Raw genomic sequence first — 27,829 nt, forward strand, 5'->3', positions numbered from 1 at the left:
CCCCCTCACCCTTTACAGCATGAACTCTGTTAACACTTCAGTTGACTGAGCTGGAAACAGCCGATAAGCGGAGCGCAGAGATAACAGTAATGTTTTACCCGTTTCCCAGGGGGGCCATAGAGACTGACGAGTGAGTCCGTCGTGTATTTATGGATTTATTATCATTATGGCCGCGTTTCTGTGAGGTAAGACAGGTAGCCAGTCTCTCTCGCAGACACACACACACACACATTCACACGCACACACACACGCGCGCGCTCCCTAAATCTCTGTGTTGACATTTTGTTTCATGTAACGGCTGTCGGCTCGGGTGTGTCTCATTTGCACCGTTTGACTTTGTAGTTCACTTGTGTTTAAGAGGGGCTATATTGGGTTGGTGGTGTTAGCTGACACGCTACATCGCTAACCGGATGTGTCTGTTACCGTTACAACGGACGGACACAAGAGCGAAGGGTCGACCTTTGGTTACTGAACGGTGTTGTTTTTTCACTACTAGGTGTTGAAGAAGTTTTTAGGGGAGTTCTTTAAACCATTGACATGAAGTAATCTGTGAAAAGTACTGGGGGAATGCTTTTCTAAGACATTTAGCTTCGTAGTAACTAATATATTTGGAAATGAATGATAGCAGACTGTTTTTGAGTGAGCACCTGATGTTTGTCATCGAGGTAAAGTTGCTTTTATATTCAGACTTTCTCCCTAATTATGTAATTTCTGAAAGTATTATTTGCATAATCTAATTAGTGGATTCATATTATCTACAAATGACAATCAAAGTACAATATATGCTAACTTCACCAAATTGTAAACTAGTTTTAATTGATCTAAAAATGTTTTATGATTCCCTGACTCCTATACTGAGTAATCCCTAAGCTCTTTCAACTGCTGAAAAAATACCTGCACATGATTGTTTTCTGTTGTTAATTAACTTGTATACTGTTTTATGTATAATTCTGTACTCTCCTGTTTAATCAATAAAAAGATGAATAAAAACAACAATAAACAAGATTGAAGTTGGTTATATATTTATACATTGGGACTTTATCCTTACTAACATAGTTTCAGAAAAGTATCGTTTGCAAATTCTTAATGGGGAAGTCATATTAGCAGCCAATGACTATCAAAGTACAACATTGTTTACTGTTAAATAAATAGTGCTAATGTTGTTTTGAAGTCACACGTACATGCTAGTTAAGACCAAATATTCAAAGTCGCATGGTAAACAATATAGAGACCTATGAATGAACGAATGTGCGAATATAAAACTAACTTTACCTCAATATAAAAAGACTATCGAAGTACAACATTGTTCACATTCAAAGAAATAGTGCTAAGGTTGTTTTGAAGTCGTACTTGCATGAGATTTCAGACTGAATATTTAAGGTAATGTGGTGAACAATATGGGGAGTGTGTCACAAGTTGTCACTGAACGAATGTGCTAATATAAAAATGACTTCATTGTGTTTGTCGTGGTTAACAGTCGTTATTGACAGACAAGTGGCAGAAAAAATATGAAAAGACATAAATAATTATATAATATTTTATTCTGTTGGTAGCATGTGTCTTATTGTCTTTTGATTGTTTTGTCTTATTAAATTTAGCTATAAAGTAAATTAATTGTAATTTATATTGGTGTATCATTATTATTAAAATAACATGCATTGCATTTTAATCGTTAAAACATGTAGCTTGGTTTGTTAAATTAGCTTTTTTTTTTGTTTGTGTATTTTTTTTATACATTTTAAAAATGTAATCATTTACTTTAAATTCCAGGGTGTCTGTGGGATCTTTAAAAGTGTTAATGTCTTAAAGCTAAATTCTATGCCTTAAAATGTTAAATTCTTGCTTAAATGTTGAGTTGTAGGTCTTAAATCTTTATTTTATTAATCCTAATTTTATTTTGTTCATGTATAACTATCCAATCTGGCCATTGACACCCTCAATCACCAACAATCTCAATAAAACTTTAAACTTTTTATTTAAAAATAGCGTTTAAATATTTTCCTTACAGTAACATTTGCTTAATAGTTCTTCTTTTATTTACTGTCGAGGATACTGACCTGACCTATATATATATATATATATATATATTTATTATTAAATTATTATTATTATTATTATTATTAATATTGTAGACTGAAGTCATTTAGTGCTATGTTTTGTTTTGTTCTTAGTAAGGGTTATAGGGTTTGTTAATGGATATATTTGAAAATTATTTTTAAAAAATGTAAACAAAATTATTCTTATTGTATTGTTATATGTTTTTATCTTTAATAATGTTTGATTTGGCAGTAGACACGGGCCAGTATATGATTCTGACGGTAACTTTGGACAAAAATATCATGGTTTCTCAGTATTGTGATTACTGCTCTAAAATAAGTTCTTTTTAAATGTCTGGGTAAAAAAACTAAAACTTGTAAAAAAAAAAAAATTGTACATGTATTGTAAGGAATAGGATAACAGAAAATGGTGCCGATTTTAAAACCTTGACTTTTTCAACTTGCAGTATACCTTCAAAACGGTTTTCATCTTTTCTAACTGGGATATTCATGTATAAGTCTAAAATTTAATTCATTATGGTCTTAAAATACTTAAATTTAAGTTTGTGAAACCTGCAGAAACCCTGAATTCATATATTTACTAATTCTACGTAATTAAATCAGCCTTGCACCTGTCCATATGTCTAAACTTGTTAATATCCCTAACCAACAGTTAACACCAAACCTCTCTCTAATCAATTCTTAACACATCCAAATATATAAACTAAATTTTAAAGTGCTCATATCACAGCAGTTTGGCCATCATTTCTCTAATGTGACCCGGTACTACAAAACCAGTCTCAAGTTACACAGGTATATTTTTGACTATGTCTAAAATGGTGTTTTTATTTGAATATCTTTTAGGGCTGTGCGATCTATCGAATCGCAATCGCAATTAACAATTAAACCGACAGACCGACCTACCTACCTATCTAGGCAAGGCAAGGCAAGGCAAGGCAAGTTTATTTATATAGCACATTTCATACACAATGGCAATTCAAAGTGCTTTACATAAACAAGAATAAAAGAAACAAGAAAAATAAAAACAAATAATAAAAATGCGTTAAAAACAAAACAAAACATAAAAACAGGTAAAATGTGATATAAAAGAATGAAGAAGAAGAGAAAAACATGATAGTGCAATCTGTCGGACGCAGCACAGTGCTCATTCAGTAAAGGCACAGCTAAACAGATGTGTTTTCAGTCTTGATTTGAATGTGCCTAATGTTGGAGCACATCTGATCATTTCTGGAAGCTGATTCCAGCAGCGAGGGGCATAGTGGCTAAAAGCTATATATCTATCTAGCTATATACCTAACTACCTATCTACCTATCTAGATATAGATATATAATTTTCCCCACCCAGAGCAAATGCGTGACTGCCATCTGTGTGTGACAGTCTTACTAGAAAATTGAGTGAGGACACTTTGGTTCTGCTCAATCAGAGTTACGCAACCAAACTATGCAAAAAGCCCACAATAAACAAACAGGAAAGTGCAGACAAGTGGGATGATGACATCTGCCGCCTCAGAAGCATTAATGGACTAATTCATATCACAGAATAACAGCACTACAGTAATATTGGAATATTTTGCTTTCAAAGTCACAGACACCAAACAAAAACAGGTCATTTGTAAGAGCTGTTGCAGAATTGTTGCCACAGCACAAGGAAATACAACAACCAGCATCTATAAAAGCACCATAGGCAGCTATATGAGTGTCTTGCTAAGAAGTCAATTAAAAGTATTGCCAGTAACACTCAATATAGTAGCGAGCAACAGCAAAGTACAATTTCAGAGTTGTTTGTAGCTGTTTACGCCATATAAAAAGACACCAGGAGATAACTAACGATGTAACTTACTACTGTTTGCTCTGAAGAAAAATGTTTAATATCTGAATATTTATATACACACTTGAATAAAAGTTGGAGTTAATATCTTTTCAGTTCTTCTTTAACTAACACTCACTGCATTTTAGCAGTAAGATGCTGATACAGAATATTCAGCTCAAGCTTGACTACATGATTAAATCGCAATATCCTTAAAAAAAAATCCCAATTAGATTTTTTCCCTAAATTGCACAACCCTATCATCCATTAAAGATAATGTTTCATGAAAACATTTAGTAAATTTCCTAGTGTTTTCCTTGCGCTTCAGATAAACCACTTTAAAGGCAATTCAAATTATACAGTAGATATTTAACAAGATATTAATCTCGACTAGACATGGTTCAAGGTCACAATTGTGCTGTATTAACACACTTGTTTGCATGCTAACCTGTAAATCTACCATTATGCCATTAAACCTGTCCTTAATCTGAACTAATCTAAATCTTCACCAAGCATCGACCCCTTAAGCTCTGCTGCATATTTAGAAAACATTTTGTACATTTTCTAGTGTTTTCCTTGCATTAAGCAGATAGACAACTTTAATAGACTCAGATTATAGATATTTAAATAGATCTTCATCACTTAATAAATTCTTGCAAAGTATACATTTATAAATTGAAAGCTTATTTATAAAGCTGTTGTGTGCTTTATAAATGTCAGTTTATGAAAATTGACACTGGTTTTGTGGTCCGAGGTCACAATTGTGCTATATTAACAGACTTGTTTGCATACTAACCTGTAAATCTACCAATACCACTAAACCTGTCCTTTATCCGGACTAATCTAAATCTGCACATATCTCTAAACCTGCACCAAGCATCCACCCCGTAAGCTCTGCTGCATCATTAGAAAACATTTTGTGAATTTCCTAGTGTTTTCCTTGCATTGTTCAGCACTTCATTTGACTTTAAACTTTAAAGGCAACTCAGGTATTCAAATAGATCTTCATCTCCGCCAAATCCGCTTGTTGAGTGGTGACGTGTTTGTGACGTATGTAATACTGTTTCCGGGTCCAAGCCGCCTTTTATTTGAGTGGAGAAATAATTTGTTTATGATCACGTTTTATTCATATCACACATTAAAGTTAATTTTACATAAAGTCATAGTGTACACAACAGTCTCTGGACTTACTGCATAACAAATACCAAAAAATTTTTACAATTTATAAAAATATTAATCACTTTCTGGCCATCGGATATTAGACATGGACATTTATTCTGCGATCGTGATTTTCGAAAGCATTAAATCGCTTTGTAAACGTTTATTATTACCATTTCATAAGTCTTCCCATTCAGTTGAATAGAGCGCTTGGACCCGGAAGCCGATTCGCATGACGTCACACTAAACAAGCGGATATTGTTCTTGTAAAGTATACATTGATATATGGAAAGCTTATTTATAAAGCTTTTGTGTGCTTTATAAATGTCATATTTCAAATGACATGCTGATGCTGGTTTTGTAGTCCAAGGTCACAATTGTGCTATATTAGTTTAACTCTTTATTTGCAATTCTCAATCAGAGAGTTAACACAAGTGAGGGGAAGAAAAACCATAATGCATTAATTTCACAATATTGAAGAAAACTCTGGGATGGTAATTAAACACATTCCTTACTCTTTGAACCATGTTCAGAAAAAAAATACAGAAAGTAAACAAACACCAAATAATAAATTAACAAATGTCCCCCAAGTAAACCATTACTGTTCTTTGAGCACAAAACCCCAGAGAGCAGTGCGCGTTGGACAGTTCATCAAGGATGTACTGCTGGATTTCATCTCACTATAGTTGTTAAACGTGATATTTAATTAAACTCATCTCTATCTAAAAACTCTTCGGTCTTTTGAATCTATCAGGTAACGTGTCACAGCGTCGGCACACTGCTTCAATCTTCGGCTTTCAGGCTTGTACTTAGTAATTTTAGCGAAAATCTCAGATACTGTTCGTTGGTTCCTGTAGGTTTTGCACCTTTTTACTAACCAAGTTTGTCGACGCCATTATAACGACACAAATCACACTGCCTATTCATGTCAGAGTCCTGCGGAAAAAGTGATTGACAGGTGGTAATTTGTGTTTAACTTATCTTTATTTATTTATGATTTGTTTATGGGTAAAACAAAGACCATGCGGGTCAGGTAGTTGAAATGGTAGGCTGCAAATAATTAATTTGTTATGAATTAATAACAAATGAACGAAACAATGCCATCGTCTGACAAATTGGCCGACATTGCCCAACCCTAAATGGCACAACATATTTTCTGCTGATAAATTTTTGGTGATCGAAAATTCGGTACATTTCTAATATCAGCACACTTTTAGATTATTATTTTTGCACATTTCTGCTGTTTGATAATCTTTCAGATCAATATAGAGTAAAGAAGTCCAGAGCTTATCATTCTTATTCACATAAATTTTATCGCGATTCGATATAATTTATCTGCCCAGTCCTAGTTTAAATTTTGTCCAATAAATTCTGTGTAATAGTTTAAACTGTATCAGTGAATGACGAGCACAGATAGTAATACACGACAAAGAACTTTTAACCATTCATTATCTGAAAAATCATGGTTAACATCTGATTGCAGTCTAATGTGCTATAACCTGTAAATACCACTGTAAACACCAATACTACCAAACCTGTCTTTAATCTACAGATTCCCGTATCTCACTAAACCTGCACCAACCAGTGACCCCTTAATCTCTTCTGCAACTTTAAAAACGTATTCAAAATAATTGTGATTGTGTGAGTGGTTCATCTTATCTGAAAGCCAACTCAGTAATTTAGTTTTAGTTTTATTTTTATTTTTGTGAACACTTGGTATCTAGAATTGTAGGATGTTTTTCACACTGTGTGTAGACTGTACTTTTTATTTTCAGTTAACCTCAACATTGACTTCTTGTGCTAACAACAGCTGAATTACCTGGATTTACTCAAAGCAAGCACCTTTTTATTACTGGTTATACAGGTTATTCAGACTGAATTATCGGATCATGTAGAAACGGCTCCTTTACCATGTTTTCAGCAGCTTTCAGTATCATAGAAAATATATCAGCAAAATTAAAAAGGATATAAGCAATATCCTAAGCAATAACTGGTAACTTTGGTAGTTTGGTGTAAACTATGGTCACTCTGTTAAGTGTTTGGAGTAAACATGCTTGAAATTTTGCCTTCAGGCCTGTTACAGCATGTTCAGAACATATAAAGTAATATTTCTCAACCCTGCATTGAACTTGGTGCTCTTTGGTGAATAGAATTTGTATTTGTTGTTCACTTAAATCTGCAATGATGATATCAGGAATTGAAAGACTAAATTGATCAGTTTTAGATTTAGTTTGTATGCAGTTGAAGGCTGAAATTGTTATTATTTTTCAAATATTTCCTAAGTGATGTTTAACAGAGTTAAAACGTTTTGACAGTATTTTCTCTCTCTCTCTTTTTTTTTCTCAAGAAAGTCGTTTTATTTTCATTTCATTTTATTCAGCCAATATATTAAATATGGACCCAGATCAGTCTCAATAGTAATACATTTCCAAAAATAAAATTCATACATGCACAGCACAATTCACGTTTACAAAAAACTATTTGTTAATCCAAAACACAATTTAAAAATGCACGTATTCAATTTGTAAATTCAAAAAACATTTTAAAAATGTGTTTTAAATTTACGAATTGGATTTGCACATTTATGAATTGTGTTCATCTATAGTCTGCTGCCTCATGCCAACGCCCGCCTCCCACCAGTGCTGATATACAGCAATATTACACTGCTACTCGTGTGATGTTGCTCATAGATAGATGGATGGATGGATTGATGGGTGGATGGATTGATGGGTGGATGGATGGATGGGTGGATGGATGGATGGGTGGGTGGGTGGATTGGATGGATGGATGGATGGGTGGATTCTATTTTTCTTTTATTTCCTCTTAATTACCAATCATATGATCAGATTTGGTCCACTCTCTCTATTATGCTGCCTGACTGGGTTTCAACCCTGGTTTCAACAAGGTCCACTACTGACGTAATGGGTGCGGGTATTTTAACGTTTTACTGCTACAGCCTTCAACTCTTTTTGTGTTCAAACCAAACTCGGTGCGGTTTTTCACATGACAGGTTTTACTTCCTTCATACACGTTAAGAGATCAAGTTGATTAACTTGAAAAGGAAATACGCGTGGACACAATGCACAAAGACGTGACTCAGTAAAACGTGAAGTCATGTATCATTTTAATTGTTGCATTGGTCTTAATGTAAATCCCCTCGTCAGGCAGCACTAGAGCAGTGTATCAAACAGAAGGCATTAACAAAAGAAAAATACACAACTTAACACACTTAAATGCTTGTATTTGTTGTATTTGCACCTGCTCTGCGATGCAGGTCCATAACTTCATGCATTGGGTTAAATTAGGCTGTCCAGTCTCTGTTCAGTCCATTACTACCTAGGCATGGGAAGATAACTGTCAAGGTTCAAGGTATAGCGCGGTTTGGAAAAGTCAAGGTTTTTATAACCACCAAAATGTTCTGTAATAGCGTTCCTAAGGTATGTGTAAGATTTTTTTTTATTTTTTTACATTTTATCTTATTTTATTATTATTATTTTTTAGGATAACAGCATCTCTAGCAGAAAAAAAATATCCAAAGATGCCGTTTTAACATTTAAAAAAATCTGTGTTTTTTAAACAAATATAGACAGCAGAAGTCAATGATTCGTTTGATTTATTTAGCCTGACATGTTTACTGCTCCAAAACATTATAAATCTTTCAAAAATATAATATGTTGTTTTCAAAGGGGAATAAAGGTTTTGTTTTTTTACCCAGACATTTAAAAAGAATATATTTTAGAGCAGTAATCACAAATACTGTGAAACCGTAATATTTTTACCCAAGGTTTATCAGTATCATACTGTCAGAATCTTAAACCGGCCCATGCCTGTTACTACCACTGAAACCCATACAGGTCGTCAGGCAGTGTAATAAATGATCAATAATTAAAAGACAAATATCGAATAAATTTATTCATTATTATTTTAGACACACATCTGATGCTTGTATTTGCACCAGCTCCATGGCCACAACTTCACGCATTGGGTTAATTAGGCTGTTCAGTCTCCTTGTTCCGTCCTTTACTTCCACTGTATCTGTTCAGCTGAGGGAACGGAACCAACCCCACAGCGATAATCCAAGTTGGTGGTGCCCTAGGTCTAGAAGCAATAGTAAAACACATTGTTTTCTTCAAAATGGTTACATTAGTGGAGTTTGTTTAATATATTTTCATTCAAGTGGAATCCGATGTACAAAATAATGTAAACTTGAATGAGTGCTTCGTATTGCATAGCCCTACTTTTCAGGAGAAAGATACTTTTGTATTGAATCACTAATGTATAACAATCCATTGCAATATGTATGTTCCAATAAGCACATTTAAAATATTTTGATATATTGTTCAGCCCTACTTTTTAGGATAGTATCTCAGTATGCTGTGTTCTTGTGTTTTCAGGTGACTTGGCCCAGATGAATCGTCTTGTGAAATGTTCAGAATGAAGTCCATGCGGAGCTTCATGTTTCTAATATGTCCTGTCATGGTGCTAGTATTCTTCTACTATTCCTCCGGTAGATTGCAACTAAAGAACTCAGTCCAGAAATCTCGTGAGTATATCATTTACTCATTCTTGTCATGTTTTTCCAACACGTGTGACTCTTTATGCGGCGCACACAAAAGCAGATCACTGATTTCTGTTTGTTTCCTTTTAAGGGGTAGAATTTCCATTTAGAGTAAATGTTTAACGGTTGTTCTTCTCTCAGGTTGTTTCCATGTTAATCAGGTTTTCATTTCTTTGAACTGTGAAATGTCACAAACGGTTTCTTCTCTATATTGCTTTGCTTTTTATTGTATGGGATTCACCTACACAGAGATGTCATCAGTCATTTTCACTGTCTGTTATGCGGTTCTGCTTCCTGTTTGTGATCAGATCACTGGTGAAGTCATGATCCTAAAATTAAGAAAATCCCTAAAAATGAAAGATCTGGTTTGCTTTGATGGCCAGAGGAGGGAGCTAAGACCCCATCGCTGACCACGTTTACCCCCTGAAATATGTGGGGAAAAGTAGCAAGCAAGCCAGAATTTGTCAGCTTTGAAGACAAAACTATACACAACCTAATCATTGCTTAATACCACTGATCACATGTGTTCGTTTACACGAGGAGTCTCTTCTTTATTATGAATATTTCACTCAGAAACCGCATGCATTAGCATCTGTCGTTGGTTATCTGTGCGGTTTTGTGCATGGTACAGATTTGAGGTGGTACGCTGCTGTTTCACAAGTGTAATGCGGCACTACCAGAGTCATGTGTCAGGATAAATTTAGAAGCTGTGGTATCTGATGTTGCCATCATACCAGTGAGATGGCTGATGATATGCATGTGGAGCTACAAAGGAAGCTAATTTGTTTCAGAATTCTTTGAAAAATGTACCGTTTTAATGTACAGTGGTCATTTAAAAGAAATAGTAATAAATGCTGTCACTTATGGGTATGGCCAGACAGAATCTGCTGACATTTTTTTTGCTATTTCTGCGCAGAATTTTGTATAATATCAGAAGATTTATGTGGAATGATTTTGGGAGTATCGTAACTAAAAACTTAATATATGAAAATTAAAAGAAAACACGTTTTAAACTTCAAAATCAAGCAAAAAGTGCCCAGGGGTAGCTTAAATAGTGTGTCGGTGCTCTTTTCGTAAGGGATTCATGATACATTCATTATATTAGTTTATTTGTTTATATATACAGTTGAAGTCAGAACAATTAGCCCCCCTTTAAAAATATTTCCTAAAGGATGTTTAACAGAGCAAGGACATTTTCACAGTATGTCTGATAATATTTTTACTTTTGGAGAAAGTCTTATTTGCTTTATTTTAGCTAGAATAAAAGCAGTTTTTAATTTTTTAAAAAACATTTTAGGGACAAAATTATTAGCCTCTTTAAGCTATATATTTTTTTCGATAGTCAACAGAACAAACCATTGTTATACAATAACTTGCCTAATTACCCTAACCTGCCTAGTTAACCTAATTAACCTAGTTAAGCCTTTAAATGTCACTTTAAGCTGTGTAGAAGTGTCCTGAAAAATATCTAGTACAATATTATTTAATGTCATCATGGCAAAGATAAAATAAATCAGTGATGAGTTATTAAAACTATTATGTTTAGAAATGTGTTAAAAAAAAATCTGCTCTCCGTTAAACAGAAATTGGAGAAAGAATTAAATGGGGGGGGGGGGGGGGGGGGGGGGGGGGGCTAATAATTCTGACTTCAACTGTACATATTTTTGTGGCTTTATTCTATACACATTCACTTTGTATGATTTGAGAAATATGTTGAGAAACATGCATCATTTTCCTTTTCTCATTAACAGTTTTGTTCCCTCCCTCAATGCTGAATTAATAATGATTGTTGATTTGACCTTGTGTTCAATATATTATTTCAGTGTTGTTTAGATATTCTAATAAGTCATGAGATCATAGTGTTCAAAAGAAACTCCAGACGCACCTGATCTCCGTTACTCTTATCGTGTTGGTGCAGTTTTAAGGAATAGTCATGTCAGTAAAGGCTTTTAAATATTTTTTCCACATTTATCAAGTGATTTGGACTGACTCTTGCTGTTTATTTAATGTTTACAATGCAAATCAATTTAGATCCACTTATTTGGTAAACAAAGCAAGTCTCTCATTTAATATATCCACTTAAAGACAAAAACAATGACATTACAAACTGTGTATTGTAAATAAATCATATGAACATTTTCATATCAGTCAATAATATTACTGAAACATAATATAATTATATAATATAAATGTACACACATTTACAAGTAAATAGAATCAATGGTGGGCTAAAAATCTGCGGATTTCTGCGCACACATATTGTGTGTGGTCCTACTTATGGGTAGTTTTATAGATCGTTGTTAAATTAAGTTCAGTTCATCTTTAAAGCTTTTACAATGTAGATTGTGTCAACACAGTTTAACATAGAAGTTCAGAGTTGAAGATCAGTTTAGTTTAGTTCAGTTCAGTGTGGTTTGACTCTTAAAGGCATAATTAAAGGGATAATTCACCCAAACTTAAAAATGTACTCACCCTTAATTGGTTTTAAACCTTTATGAGTTTCTTACTTCTGTCGAACACAAAGGACATCCATAGTAGAAAAAAAAAATCTATGGAAGTCAATGGTTACAGGTTTTCAGCATTCTTCAAAATATCTTTTTACGTGTGTTCAAAAGACGAAAGTTAGACAGGTTTGGAACAAGTGAAGGGGGAGCATCAATGTTGACAGAATTTTCATTTTTGAACTGTCCCTTTTTGAATAAAAATAATTTTCTTTTAGTTAAAAATCATGAAAGTTGCCACTTTTGTGAGTTTAATGCATTATTCCTAAATAAAAGTATTTATTTTCTTTCAATTTTCAATAAAAATGCTAACATAGGCCAGTATAAAATTCTGACGGTATGATAACCTTGGATAAATATATCACGGTTTCACGGTATCACAGTATTACGATTACTGCTCTAAAATATATTCTTTTTAAATGTCTGTGTTAAAAACAAAAACTTTTTACCCTTTTGAACACAATACATTTTATTTTGAAATATTTTGGAAGAGTAAACCTGTCAGGCTAAATTAATTATTGACTTCTGCTGTTGTCATTTGTTTCAAAAACTGACTTTTTTGCATTTTAAAATGGCATCTTTAGATATATTTTCTGCTGGAGATACTGTTCTCCTAAAAAACAAAACGTAAATAAAAATATCGTGCACATACCATAGTAACGGTATTGCAAAAAATGTTGACTGTTTTAAAAACTTGATATTTGCAAACTGCCTTGCAGCCTTCCATACCTTGAAAACGGTTATGGTCCCATGCCTATTAATGACCCTCAGTTGTGAATGTTGGTGTATATTGTTGTATACTAGAAATATGTGTGAGATTAAATGACACAAATCTCACATTCCATTTATTGGATAGCGAGCAAACATTAACACAAATCTATTGTTCAGTCGTTGTTCTACCATTAATCAATCATTTGGATATCAGCATTTGTGACATGAGCATTTGTCAAATGATCACAATATAAATCAGTTAACAGGATGTTTACCAATGGCTTTTGATTTGATGTTTATGCAATCATTCTCAATAGAGTTTTGGTGTCAAAGTCATAACAAGTGATACACGCATCCACTTTTTTTAACATGCAGTGGAACTGGAAATGATCTTTCTAACTAAGTCTGACCAGCATTTGTTAATAATTTGGTTGTGCTCTGCTTTTTGGCTCATGCAACAAACAAGAGCTTTAGGACATTTTCACTTTCACTGGGCTGTGTCACACTGAAATTTCACCACAAAATGCTACCATATTTTTTTACAGCATAACAAGCAGCATTCGTTTTCTCAGATGTGCAAGAACAGGAAATCAGCTTTCGCTGCTCAATGCTCACAATGACGTTGTCATCGCTTCTGCAAGTTTTTGCATGTTCCCCTTTCGGGTGTTTTTTCCTGTCAATATTCTTGCTTCCCTACAAAGTCCACCAGACAGAAAATGGTTGAATTACATTTTCAAGCTTTTTTTATTCTCACGTTTTTAAAAATGTTTATCAGATTGGATGAAGCAGATGTTTATCAAGACTTTTCTTGTAGTCTTTAATCAAATCTGAGTCTTAATTGCTACCTTTTTCAATCGTTAAAGCAGAACATTTTAATCTAGATAATATTTTTCCATTGACATCCTCTGAGGCAAGTTCAATTTGATTTTAAGCCCAGTATTAAATGTGTTTGTATGCATGAAATTGAGTTTTTTACTGTATGTCTGCTGAAACATGCAGTTCATTCAGTACTGAAAAACAATGACAAATGTACAAATACACTGTTTCTCATTTTAGTTAACCTTCTTCAACTAGCATTTGGATTAAATCGGTTTGTATTATTGTAATACAATAATGTTTTGATGACTGGATCGTTACTGGCCCGATGTCAATTGCATGCAAATAAAATAATCGAGAAACAGTTTGTGCTTTTAAGCCTTTAAATACTACCTTCTCTGTGATAGGGTAAAAACCATATTGCTTTTTGATTCCTCTTATCTGATTGGATGTTGTGAGCACGTTAGTTTTTTCCATAACCTGCTAACAATAAGTACACAGAAGAGACGGCAACATCAAATTATGAGGCAAAAAGAAACCATCCGTTTCTAACATCTTGAAGCAGACATTTACGTAGGTACAACACAATGAAAAAAATTAAGTGATGTTTTGCAGTTTGCTGTCGGTTTGGTAGGGCAACCCCCTTTTGTTTTACAATAAAATACCTGCACATTTTCCATGCTGCTATTTTTGTTTGCTTAACACTTAAAAATTTGCTCATTTTAGAGAGTGTGTATGACAGCTCTAAGTGAAGTGAAATAGCCAGCTAAGGCTTAAATCTGAAAGTGCACAGTGTTTAAAACTATTGATTCTTCTATAAAAGAGTCGACTCAAAGTAGTTCGAATGAATCGCTACTGTAACGAATCTTTAGCCTAGTTGGCGTGACGTCGAAACGTAACTCAAGACACGCCCATTTGTTGCACGCGCAGACCAGGGAAAATTTAAACCTGCGGCCCTGCCCACAAACACTGTAGAAATAAAAAGAGGAAGACGAACACTGTAGCAGATCCCAGTTGAATCATGTCAAGAAGACGCTGTGCTATGAAGTGTGAGGGGAAAGTTAGTGTTATTTTCCCAACACAAAGATGAGGCTGTGAAGAGTCAATGGTTGAGGTTTACTTTTGCAAAAATACCTCAGCAATATTGCCCCAGCCTTGTGCTGTGTTCCCATCACTTTTCTGACACGTGCTTCTGCAATCTACACGCTTACAATGGGGGATTTATTGGTCGTTTGTTAAAGGAAGGATCAGAAAAGACTACTGATGTATGGGACTTTGTCAGAGCTTGACAGAAACTTTACAGTACACAGTTCATGGATCAGTTTCTTCCTCCATTACACAAGTGTAAGTAACTTAAGTGAGAATAAAATGGTTGCCTCCTTGTTTTCTCTAGCTTCAAATTATGTATTTAATTGTGTTTTTTTTTTTGCTTTTAACCACGTGTACTGTGTCTGGTTAACGCTTAATATTCTCATATCGTGTCTAATGTCACATTGAAAACGCGACGCGTGCCGCTTTGTTTACAAATTCAAATGCATTTGTGAGCTTGCGATTCTCTGCTGTGTCGTTGCTATGCCCACTGTCAGCTGTTCTTACACCTGTGCTGTGGTCAAGTTTTAAAATAGTTCAGTTTTTGCCACTGTGAGGATTAATACTGAATATGTGCTGTGGTTAAGAATAGAGCAATATGCTGGTGTTAAACTGCATTGCTTTAATGCACTCCTGCACTGGGCTCACACTCTGCACTCCGACTATTTCAACAATATTGATCAGCCGTATTAGGCATTTCTCTTTGTCTCACGCTGAACATAGTCGAGCAATCACAACGGACTGGGCCAATAAGCGCAGGTTAGCATCATGCTAATGTGACGGTCACACCAGAGTTTGAGTTTGCGAAATTATGTTGTACAGCTCTGCGAAAAGGGGCGGGATTAAACAAGATTATTAGACATTTTTAAAAGCCAGTGATTGCTCCATGTTTTTAATTTCTATCCAGATATGTCATGTTTTGATCTTCGGTTGGTCTCACGCAGTCAAGTAGTGCAATTTCGCAGGTCAGAGTTCACCAAGCTTAAACTTTGCACCGCAGCAAACTTAACGCATGACCTTGCGTTTCCGTTCTGACGCATTCGCGTGCGTATAAATGGAAGTCAATGGGAGGAAAAGCCCAGTGTGACCGCAGCTTAAGGAGGGGTTTGGGAACAAATGAATCGTTAAACAAATTATACTCTATGGAAGTCGTTGGTATAATTAGGTAAAAATAAATGCATATTATAAGACAATGGAAGTGTTTTTGATCTTGCATGCATATCAGCCTGTTGTCGGAGACCCCCAAAACTGAAGTATTACAGTTTGTTTTTTTTTGTTAATGCATAATAGGGGCTTTTTAAAATATGTGGCTAAGAAATAGCTATTAAGTTTTCTTTATTTTTTTTTTTATTTTTTTTTATTTTTTTTTATTTTTTATTTTTTTCTATGGGGCCAGTGAAAATATTGGCAGGGCAAGTAAAATTCCCACTAACCCAATAGGTCCAGTAGAAAAAAAACTTAGCGTTGAACCAACTGCACTTCTGTAGTTTAAGTACCTATTATTAAGATATTGGCTGATTATAATATTGTGCTCCTGCTCATCACAGCTTTTTTAGGAACTACAAATGGTGGAAACTTCTGCTTGTCCTTCAGTTTCTCTCATACATTGATTTCATTTTTAAATAAATGCATAATTTGTAATCGCATGTGCTGTAATGCACTGGCCTGTTTGCTTGTTTTGTAAATGTTGTTTGATCTGATAACTGGTTTGAGTAAGTCATGGCTCAGTGACGCTGTCATCATTCTTGTCCGGGTACATCTCCTAAATACTGTTTACTAAAGACACTGAAATCATCTGACATCACTCGGGCAGAGGTGATGATATGCTTCAGTGTGTTGAACTTACACTCTTGTGTTTCAGAGGCTGATTTGGATAGTTTACTCTCCGTGGGACGTGTAGTAGCTTCAGGTAGAGGTTCACCCTATACCGTATCTGCCTACCTACCTACCTATCAGTGTTGGGAGATTCAGTTTACACCATATAAATGTGTTATGAGGAGACTGGGTTGGTTGTCAAAAGATATATGCAGCTTTGGAACGGTTGTATCTATAAATGAATGATTATTAAATAATGAATGCATTAAAAAATAATGACCAATTTAAAAATAATGATGGATCATTGTTGACTATCATTGTGCTGCTTAATTCTTTGTTAATTTGTTATATAAAGCATTTTTTTAAGATGTCTTCACTGACATTTTTCATCAAAATAATGCATCCTGCATGTATAAAAGTTTAACTATAAGCAATCTGTATAATGAGGCATGCTTTTTCTTGTGCAACCTGTTTTAAGCTGTAAAATACACTGCAATTTGATTTATATATATTTTATTGAATCTCCCAACATTTAGAAGCTTCTCCATTGCGTCTAGTACTTTTAGCAAATTTTTCCTGCAAATTCAATACAAAGACATCTGCTGTGCTTCTGTCTGACCTAATAATGATGCTAATAAAGAATGAATATTTTATTCCCATTAAATGCAAACCCAATAAACATCACTAAAATGTCTTGATGGTAAAAAAAACATTTGGATACTGATAAATGCCTGTAGCAAAGTCCTTCCTATATTAAAGTTTAATGCAGATTACAATAAAGATACTTTTATAAGCATTTTATCCCTGTTTAAACAGTATAGGTTCTCTATAAAAGTTGAAACAGGGATTAAATGCGTAAAATAGTTATGATTGGTAAACATTAGTGGTGTAACGGATCACAATTCTCACAGTTCGGATCACATTATGGTTTTATTTGCTCAGGGATTGGACCATTTTTCGCATCAGCCAAAAGGGGAGGAGACGAATGTAATTTGCTTTCCATTTATTACAAAAACAGTGCTGCAAGACACTTTTAGTTTTAACAAACAGAACTTAGAAGCTGTAATTTTATTAAAATAAAAAAAAGAAATAATCAGCAGAATAAAAATAAATTTTAAATTATTCACTGCTGTGAAAAATCTACTGTTACTACTGTTGCTGATAAAGCTACATGTAAAAAGTGTATATTTAGTAAACAATGTGTATTTAAATGTATATTTAGTGTCATTTTTAATAAATGATTCAGTGATTCACTCATAAAACATGTTTCATTGCTAGATTAATCATTTTTGAAGAATTATTCAGTGATGTATTATTGATGGCTGGTTGTCGCCACCTACTGGTTAAATAATGTAATTGCTGCCTACAACTTTTATTTTTGAGCGTCATTAAATGCATATGACGGTGATTTTAATCTTTACCATAAACATCAGTGGTTTTATCTAAAATATAAACTGTTGTCCTTGTACTTTTGTGTTTTTTGACTGTTTGTACTTCATAACTAATTCTAAAGACTATATCTTTAAGGATTAATAATATGCAAATCACCATCATTTATAATTTATGTTGCGTGGGTGTTGAGATCCCGATCTTTTAATGATTATTCGTGCAGCTTACACTGAATGCATTAACGCAGGTCAAACAATAGTGACAGAAAACACCTTTAATACCCTGAGAAACTCACCACATCCCGAATTACAAACCACAACTTCTTCCCTCATCATTATATTTTACAGGTAAGCATAAACGCTTTCATACATGTGATTTGAATGACAGGATAGGTGATTTTTCTGTGATCGTTACAAATTTAGGATATATTTACAAGTAAAAAAATAATGTGTTAATCCACAGGTTATGTGTGTTCCGAACCGTGGGTTGTGATCAGTACGTAACCATGATTCGTTACACCCCTAGTAAACATTAACAGTTGTAACAAGTTTCTGGTAAAACTCAACGTCTGTCAGCAACATCTGCAGCTTTAAAAATACTTTGTTGCTTTTCAGAAAAACACGGTTAAACAAAGGAGTTTACAGAATGCAACTTAGTGCATTGTCTCATGTCACAGATGCTGTCAGTATAGAGCTTAAGCTGAGTTTGACCCAGAATATCTGCGTAGTGATAACAGCTGACAGAAGCACTGTAATCTTTGTAAGCGTCTCTGTGCAGTGATTTCTGGCTATGATCTAACACCTGCTGCTACTGCTGCTGCGATCTCTAATGCAACACCACTGCGGCACACACACTCAAATGCAGGGACAGACCACACTTCTGCTCCAGAAACCCTGAGCTGTTCTGCCACTGACCCTCTTTCCTTTTTAACTCTCATTTCAGGTTTTTCTTATCGGTTTTCTAATTAGGCTGCACAATACATCAGAACAATTATCATTATTATTAATAGTATATGCAATATACATATCGCAGACGTGATAAATTACATTAATCTTATGCATTGGTTGTTTATTTAATTCTGACAAATCAGATGGGGTCTTACTAAGCATATTTAGACCCTCCTCCCCAGTAGTTGCTGTTCTGCTGAGGTTATCAACCATACATAGTGTTTTAGATACTAAATGTTTGCACGTTGACACAGACATTTAGTCCTAATTCACTCTAATTAAATCTTAAAATATTTTTTTCTGTTAATTTTGACGTCATTAAATTTATAAAAGATTTAAAAACATAGTTAATAAAAAATTTGCATTTTCTAGGTAAATGGCATATCATAAGAAACATTGCAATACTCAACAACGATTCCGCATATTTTTTTAATATCGTGCAGTCCTGATCACGATAATAGTATATGCATAATATTCTTTTATTTTGTTTGCTTTGATTTTGTTGCCAAGTTTTTAATCACTTAGATAAAAGAAACTATTAAAAACAATAATAAAAAAAGGATTTATTTAGGTGGTGTTCTGCCATTGCATAGAAGGTGAACCTTGAGCTGAAATTACATACTAAAGATGGGAGTAGAGACGAGAGGAAAATGACAACAGCCAATGAGATTCCGAATATCTATATCAAAGTTGGCCCATGTAGCCTTTGATTTGCCGTGCCATGACGGCATTCCATCTGAGGAGACAGGGAGAATGATGGGGATGTTTCGAGATTGTCATTTCAAATTTAATGTAACCTTTGGTTTATTGTCAAAAGCTAACTGAAATTAAATGTACACACTGTCACCTGATAATGCAGAGACTTTAGTGAGCAAAGGCAGATTGATCCAGCATTGAACTCCACTGTTATAAATCTGAGCGATTATGTTTTTATTGCAATAAGTTATCATTTAAAAAGTTATACTTAATTAATTAATACCATTTAAAGTAATGTTTTGGGATGCTCCGATCAGGATTGTTGCAGCCGCTACCGAGTACTGATTTACTGTCATGGTGATCGGCCGATACCAAGTACCGATTCTAATGCTTCAAGCTTTATAATGCATTAAGCACATTTTCCCTCTAAGTATGAACCTTAAGAGAGGATCTTGCCTAAAATAAATGAAGGATGCTGCACATAATACCTTAAACACATAATCATTGAACATGTCATGGCCAGAAGCAGCTTTACAGAAAACAATTCATTCATTCATTTTGCTTCGGCTTAGCATATGTATAATATACAGGAGCGCTTCTGCGTCTTCCTCTGCTTGTAAACTCATAAACAAACTCCTACGATTGGTTCATGAGATCGACTAAATTGGCGAGTACCAATCGAGATATGAAATGAGATTATTGGCCAATCGATTGAAGCATTCCTAGTAATGTTTTCTCTTCATTTTCAAGTATTAATAAATTAATTAGGAAATGACCTATAGCAAATTTTATGTAATATAGTTTGGTATATTTACCTTTGGCCCTCGGGTCTCAATGATATTTGTTTTGGGCACCATTTTGGGCACCCCTTGTCTAAATGTTTATCTAAGTTATCCATTATTACCTGTTTATTTTCTTTAAAAAGCTCCTAAAATAGCTTTTCTCTATGGAAATATTATATGTCAAGAAATTTTGCTATTGCTATCGCGACACTTAACAGCAATATCACACATTTTCCCAGTATGGTGCAGCCCTATTTTCTATCTTTTTCTCTGTCTTTCTGTATTATTGCTCATGTTTTTTCAGGTTTATCAGTTTCCTTTTGTTGAGAAGTAATAAATCTCCGTTATCATCTACTTTAATCTATGGTTATATCACATTGTTCGTCATTCTGGTTATAAAACATTATTATTGGGTTCATTGAACTGTGCAGTCTAATGTTTTTGTCTGCGGAATCCAGTACAGTTATATATATTGATCTCAATGACAAAGCATGTTATTGAATCTTTACTCCTTTTATCAGTGCACACATGGTCATTAACCTTTATTAGTTTTTATGGCACTCCTATCATTCAATTTCAGACATTGAGTAAAGAAGCTAAATATAACTGACCTCCATTGCTGTACTTATTACATATACCACCTCATATTTACTTTCTCAGTGTACATTTCAAAACCAAATCAATATTTCATGTCCATTTTGCAAAACCAATCCATACAACCTTATACAGTATAACTAAATCACTTATCCTGAAACAATCTACACAATTCACCAATCCTTGACTCATGAATCTCAACCATTTTGAGGGATGTAAATAAAAACAATGGTCCCAGCGCACTTCCTGTTTTACATTTTTATGGCTTCGGGGAATCCATAAAGAGCCCCATATTGATAAATAGTGTGAGGATAGCTGTTTTAACATGAAGTTATGATTGATTTGCCACTCGTTACAGCTATACAAAGTCTGATAGCAAGCAGGAAATGTTCATGGGCCTATGACATGACCACATTGAAATGGTCTATACTAGGCTTATGTTAATGTGGAAGTGCTCAAGCAAGTTACTAAAGTAAATAAGGTGTGTTATTGTTCAAGCAGAGGAGTATAAACAGAAATATATCAACCAGATATCTCACCAAGATCCTGTTAACACATTATTACTTCTTCAAACTGAAAGTTATTTCAGTTGGTGTTTGCATTTGTGTATTTGCATGACTTTGTTTCTGAATTTAGCTTCTCGGCTTTTCAGAGAAAACAATGACATCGGCTGAATGCTGTTTCATTTGAAGAGTCATTAAATAGAGGTGCATCTTTTGTCTTTGCTACTTGATTTTTTTGGTTTGGTATGTGTGTATGCCAAACAAGTAAATTGTTTATGAGCTACCTCACATTCTAAACCTCTAGTTTAATATGCCTTAATGTTAATTAACTAGTGTAGATTGTCAAATTTAAACGTATATTTTGCATACCAAACCCACATTTATACAATTACATCCAAAATATGAAAATGTTTTGGGTTTAATTTCTTGATTTTTTTGTACTGACTATGTATATGAACTACTCGTGTTGGTCTAACAGTAAACAGCCCTTTCTTTCTACAACTACAAGATTCATTTCTAACCTTACAATCTTTCTCCTTTTATACCAAATGTACTTTTCTTTCCAAACATTGCCCTCTCTTTCTCTTTGTGTAAATAACCATCTTCCTCTTCTTTCTCATGCAGGGGCATACACTCTGTTTGATTTGTTGTATTTCTTCTCTCTTTAGTGTACGACAAGCAGGGATTCCTTCTCAAGCTTGACAAAAAACTGTAAGTAACACATTGAGCATGTGGCATCCATAAGTGTAAGGTTGTGGTCCCACATCAGCAGCCTTTATCACATTTCAAAAATGCATTGTTTTTCAGGCACATTCTTAGTTATGCTTCTCAGAATGCACAGCGGCAAGTCTGTTTAAATAGAAGATCTGTTAATTGTATTAAATAAATGAATTTACAATAATATTAGTTTAAAATGGGCTACTTCATCTTAGCCCTCCCCTTATCCCTACCTCTCATTTTGTGCGTTCACGTAAAGGGATAGGGGTGTCCCGATTCTCTTTAGTTTGAAGGCGTAGGGCTAAAGTGCTAGATACATTTTTTCAGGACAACACTCAAAACTAAGGGGTACGAAAATTTCTCAGAATACACCATCTACAACGACAACATGGCTGCACATGGAAGTCAAGAGATGCACAAATTAGTATTTTTGGGGGGGGGGTTGTTATTAAATTGAATTTTTACAACAAACAAGCATGTTTATAAAATAAAAACTGCTAAATTTGGCTATTTATAATCCTTAATAACTTCTGTATAGTAGTCCCACAACATACTTTCACATTAGTCACTCGATGACACTCTAATCCCCTGTCAGAAAAGTCTAGTGGCTGGGAATAAGCTTTTTACCCTGTCTATGTTAATGTTATTCTTGTGTGTTTCCATTGATGAATATGGCCACGGTTTAAATGCACAGTACAGTTATGAGCTGATTGCCACATTATATTGTTATAATAACATGATATTGTTGCCTTCAGTAATTTTCTTGAAGATAAATACCAATAAAATAACACGACTGGAATGACTACAGTTGCGATCATCGATCTCAGATGAAGTAAGAGCTCATGATGACAATATGTGTGCAGATGTTGTAGTGCTATCCCATTTCTTAGAGGTAAATTTTGAAGCCCTTTCCCTTCACAGTCTGTTTCAAGGGGAAGGGGTAGGGGTACAAATTAGAATTGTGATTGGGCCTAAAAAAATCCATATGAAATGGTACCTTAAAAGTGATGTAGCGTCTTCAGTTTCGCGCTTTGCACCTGCACTTAAAGCGTACTGTGCCAAAGCTCAACTGAACTGCGCCTGGGCCCGATTCGGAGCACTCACACTTGTCAAAGGAGCTGGGAAATGGGGGTCAAATGTGCCTGGGCACAGTTCAGAGACCCTAAATCCATTTTATGAAATCCATTTATTTGGGGGAAAAAAAAAAACATTCTAAAAACTATTTGATAATTGATTATAAATGTAAATTTTAATACGACCTGTGTAGCTTTCATTAAAATAAAAACTTTCAGCACAAAAAAATGTCTCTAGTTACCATATGCATATATTAATTCCTTTGATTTTAGGTTTCATGTAATAATTATGGAGTAATCACATACTTAATATACACAAAAATAGAGAGTAATATGTGTAATGCATTTTTTATGCCTCCTAAAGTGTTCTATTCCATTCTGTTTGTGTGACACACACAATTGTGATGGACGAAGATTCTCCCATATCAACCTGCAGCCCAAGACCGGTTACTCACTGAGCTAAGCAGGGCTGAGCCTGGTCAGTACCTGGATGGGAGACCACATGGGAAAACTAGGCTGCTGTTGGAAGTGGTGTTAGTGAGGCCAGCAGGGGGCGCTCAACCTGTGGTCTGTGTGAGTCCTAAAGCCCCAGTAAAAAGTGAAGGGGACACTACACTGTCAGTGGGCGCCGTCTTTCGGATGATCGGTTAAACCGAGATCATGACTCTCTGTGGTAATTAAAAATCCCATTGCACTTTTTGTAAAGAGTAGGGGTGTAACCCCGGTGTCCTGGCCAAAGTCCCTCTATCAGCCATTGTGATCATGGCCTCCCAATAAAGCCCATCTATCGAATTGGCTGTATCACTGTCTCTCCACTCCACCAATAACTGGTGTGTGGTGAGCGCACTGGCGCTGTTGTCCTGTGGCTGCCATCGCATCATCCAAGTGGATGCTGCACACTGGTGATGGTGTGTAGAGACCCCCCCTCATGATTGTAAAGCACTTTGGGTGTATAGCCATACACAATAAAAGCGCTATGTAAATGCACATTACATTACATTTCAATAATGATGTTGCCTAAAAAGGCAGCTGCCTATGTAGGGCAAGCCTGCTCACTTGGTTTTGTAAGAGAGCTTCAAAGTATGCATGCATGCATGCGTGTGTGTGTGTGTGTGTGTGTGTGTGTGTGTGTGTTCACTTTGGCCAGTACTGTCCAGCAATTTATCTCTCTTAATAACTTAGCCTGTTGTTTATTTGAGCTATACTTTGGAAGGATAATGAATGGCGCCCTAAAGCATGTCTAATGAATGATGTCTTGGCTCTCACCCAGCCTTGTCTGATTGTATCTGTATGGGAGGTCCGTTTACCAGAAGTAAAACATAGCTCAACCTTTCTTATTACCATTAATGCCCACCTGTATAAATGCCACTGTCAACAGGTCATCGTCATATGTCCAGCACTCACATTTGATCGATGTAAACTCACTAGAAAGTTTCCATTTTCAGGCCAATGAATTAGCGGGTTTATACTGGCGCTTATATAAAATAAACTACTCTTCAAACAGCTTGTCATCTGATTAAGGGGCCTTTTATAATGTAAAATAATGCTACAGCTGCATTCCTCTCGCTCCAAACCCCAAAAAATTAAGAAAGACTAGTCTCGGATTTTGGTTTTATATGTTCAGTGTTTCAGGGGCGCAGTAAGTAGCGCAAGAAGGTCACTGGTTCGAGCCTCTGCTCAGTTGGCGTTTCTATGTGGAGTTTGCATGTTCTCCCTGCGTTCGCGTGGGTTTCCTCGGGGTGCTCCGGTTTCCCTCACAGTCCAAAGACATGCGGTACAGGTGAATTAAGTAGGCTAAATTGTTCGTAGTGTATGAGTGTGTGTGTGAATGTGTTTCCTAGAGATGGGTTGCAGCTGGAAGGGCATCTGCTGCGTAAAAACTTGCTTGATAACTTGGCGGTTCATTCCACTGTGGCAACCCCGGATAAATAAAGGGACTAAGCCAACAAGAAAATTAATGTTTAGTGTTTCACCGACAGTATGGTTTCACCCTTGGGCTATTTAGCATGAAACCTATTTGTTTCTTGTGACCTAAAATGACAGATTTTTACAGTGTTAGGGTTATTCGTGACATTTCTTGTTTTCTGTTGCAGTGAAAATGTACACACATCTATGCATTTTATTCTTCATTACTTTTTGATCTCAAAAACCATTGATCCTTGTAATTTATATAAAGGAAATGTAAGTGTTTACATCTTAACCCTAATTAGGCCCAATCCCAATTCTACCCCTTGATAGGGGTAGTGGTGTCCCAATTCTCTTAAGCTTGAAGGCGTAGGGCTAAGGGCAAGGGGTATACACACCTTCAAACGAAGACTTTTCAGGACCACACTTGAAACCAAGGGGGAAGAAAAAATTCCCAGAATACCCCAGCAACAGCTGCACCCGGAAGTAAGGAGATTCACAAATTAGTATTTTTTGTCATTATTATACATTTTTTATGAACTAACAAACACGTTTTAATATATTCATAACTGCGGCATGTGTGTATATATATATATATAGATATGTGTATATAAGTATATAATTTTTATTATACATACATACATGCATACATAAAAAAAAAAAAATATATATATATATATATATATATATATATATATATATATATATATATACGTGTGTGTGTGTGTGTGTGTGTGTGTGTGTGTGTGTGTGTGTGTGTACGTATGTATGTATGTGTATAATAAAAATTTAATAAAGAAAATAATATAAGAAAGCAATGACTGATATAAAGAAGTAGGCTACATTTCTTAAAGAATTACTTTAAAACATTAAACCTTGGGTGGAATTATCAGGAGATGATCCGGGCCGAGCAGTAGCCTTACTTTAATATAAAGATATTTTCCCATGGGGAAACACAAGTGTCAAACAGAAAGAAGCCATTTGCAGCAGTTTCGGGAGCAAATTAAAAATCACGCCGCTTAAGCACATTTTGAATGTTACAGGGAGCCTGCAATGCATCAAAACTTTCACAAAGGAAACACAAAAATATATATACATAAACAATGTATTTACTGCGGAAAAATGAACTGCACGCTTGTGGTATTTTGCTATGTCATGCAGTGACGTTCACACATGTTAGGATTGTTTGACAGCCCATCAGATTTCTAGGAATTTTCTGTTCTTGGATTTTACATCTTGTCTTTTGTTCTTCTTCTGTCGTTGTTTCACAGGCCCTTGGAGCTCCAGTATAAGTATGGTAACCTAAGTAAAGGCGAGTGTAAACAAGGATTCGCACAAGCCAAGATGACTTTGATCTATCCAAAGTAAGCAGATTTCACTGTCAGATCGCATGTCAGACACACACCTCACGCAGACACACACCCCATTTTTCTGCTAATTATAGCCACGTAGATTTTATTTTTCATAAAAGCAAGATGCCCTGCAAGAAAGTGTGTATTGTACTCATTGTGTGCTTGACATGTTGCAGTAGGCATAAGAAAAGTATCATCACTCATGTTCGTTTAATTGAATTTGTCAAAAAAGTCATTGGTCAGTTCTATTGGTTATTCTGGAAATGAGTTGCTGCATATTTAATTTGAGCATCAATAGTAATTTTCATTGAATGTTGATAGCAACCAAAGAAATCCATATATGCAAAAAACAAATCTAATTAGTTTACTAATGAAGTTCTGTGTAATAAAATAAATTAACACAGGGAAAAGGGGTGAACACATGAAGAAAGGGAGGTGTAGAAATCCAGTGAAAGCCCAGACAGCAGTTGAAATCTCTCAGTAGTTCAGTAACCCTCTGCCCTTCCTAATTGTAGATGGATATCAGCTGCTTTAGTTCAACATCAACATTAGCAGGAGGATGAAGATAAAACCAAAGTGGACATTTCAGCAAAACAATGATCTAAAACAGCCAAGGAAACTCTCAAAGGCTTTCAGAGAAAGAAAATCAAGCTGTAGAATGGCCCAGCCAATCACCTGACTTAAATCCAATTGAGAATACAAATGTAAGATCAGATTTGATTGACAAGACCCAAAGAAGCAGCAGGATTTTGACACTCTGTTGAAGTTTGTGGAAAAACTCACACCTGAGCAGTGCATGTGAATTCATTCTCCATTTGAGAGGCGTCTTTATGCTGCCATCATTAAAAACTGTACATCAGATATGATGATCAATATCAATCAGCTTTGTAGGCCTAGATCACCCACACATTTCCATCCTAATGGTGTTCTTATTTTATACTAATTTTAGCTCTTAGTTTGTGTTGTCTTATTTGTTTGGTTGTTTTTGAGAGCACGGAAAGGAAGAGAATGACCATGACCTGGTTCTTTGGCTATTTCCTTTCTTTGTATAAGAGTAGTGCATGTGTGACGTGTAGTTTGTCTTAAAGACGTTATAGGGTGTTTTTTTTTCTCTGAATGCCGTGCTCTTGGGAGGAGCTCAGAGTGGGATGAAAAGAGATTTGTTTTTTCTCTTTTAAATATTTCAGTGTTTAGAAGATTCCTCGCCCTGAATGCTCTATATCCCTTACGTGTTGATTTAAGGCATGTTTAAAAAAAGTGCCCACTGACATCAAAAAGGATGCTGATCTTTCTTTTTTCGGTTCGCTGTGCTCCTCTGGGCCCCCAGTGCGTGAGAGACCTGCTTCTGATTCACACGAC

At 35.1% G+C, this 27,829-nt stretch overlaps 1 protein-coding gene across 23 annotated transcripts in view; it reads left to right on the forward strand.

The window, feature by feature from the left end:
* The window catches only part of st3gal3a (ST3 beta-galactoside alpha-2,3-sialyltransferase 3a), a 71,164-nt gene continuing 43,335 nt past the window's right edge, over positions 1-27,829 (forward strand). For 6 of the 23 annotated variants that reach the window (XR_015492567.2, XR_015492568.2, XR_015492572.2 and 3 more), the window contains exons 1-4: positions 40-185; positions 9,417-9,565; positions 22,092-22,134; positions 26,390-26,482. Coding sequence is in view for 14 of the 23 variants with exons in the window: in XM_087255225.2 (XP_087111351.1) it covers positions 9,448-9,565; positions 22,092-22,134; positions 26,390-26,482 (254 nt within the window). In the remaining 9 variants the exon portion in view is untranslated. Of the gene's footprint in view, positions 666-9,416; positions 9,566-16,558; positions 16,607-21,572; positions 21,628-22,091; positions 22,135-26,389; positions 26,483-27,829 lie in introns of those variants that run through there. The other 17 variants (XR_015492564.2, XR_015492565.2, XR_015492569.2 and 14 more) reach the window with 9 other exon arrangements.

The sequence above is a fragment of the Danio rerio genome, chromosome 6, assembly GCF_052040795.2.
Source record: "Danio rerio strain M-AB ecotype USA chromosome 6, GRCz13ab, whole genome shotgun sequence".
Classification (NCBI taxonomy): domain Eukaryota; kingdom Metazoa; phylum Chordata; class Actinopteri; order Cypriniformes; family Danionidae; genus Danio; species Danio rerio.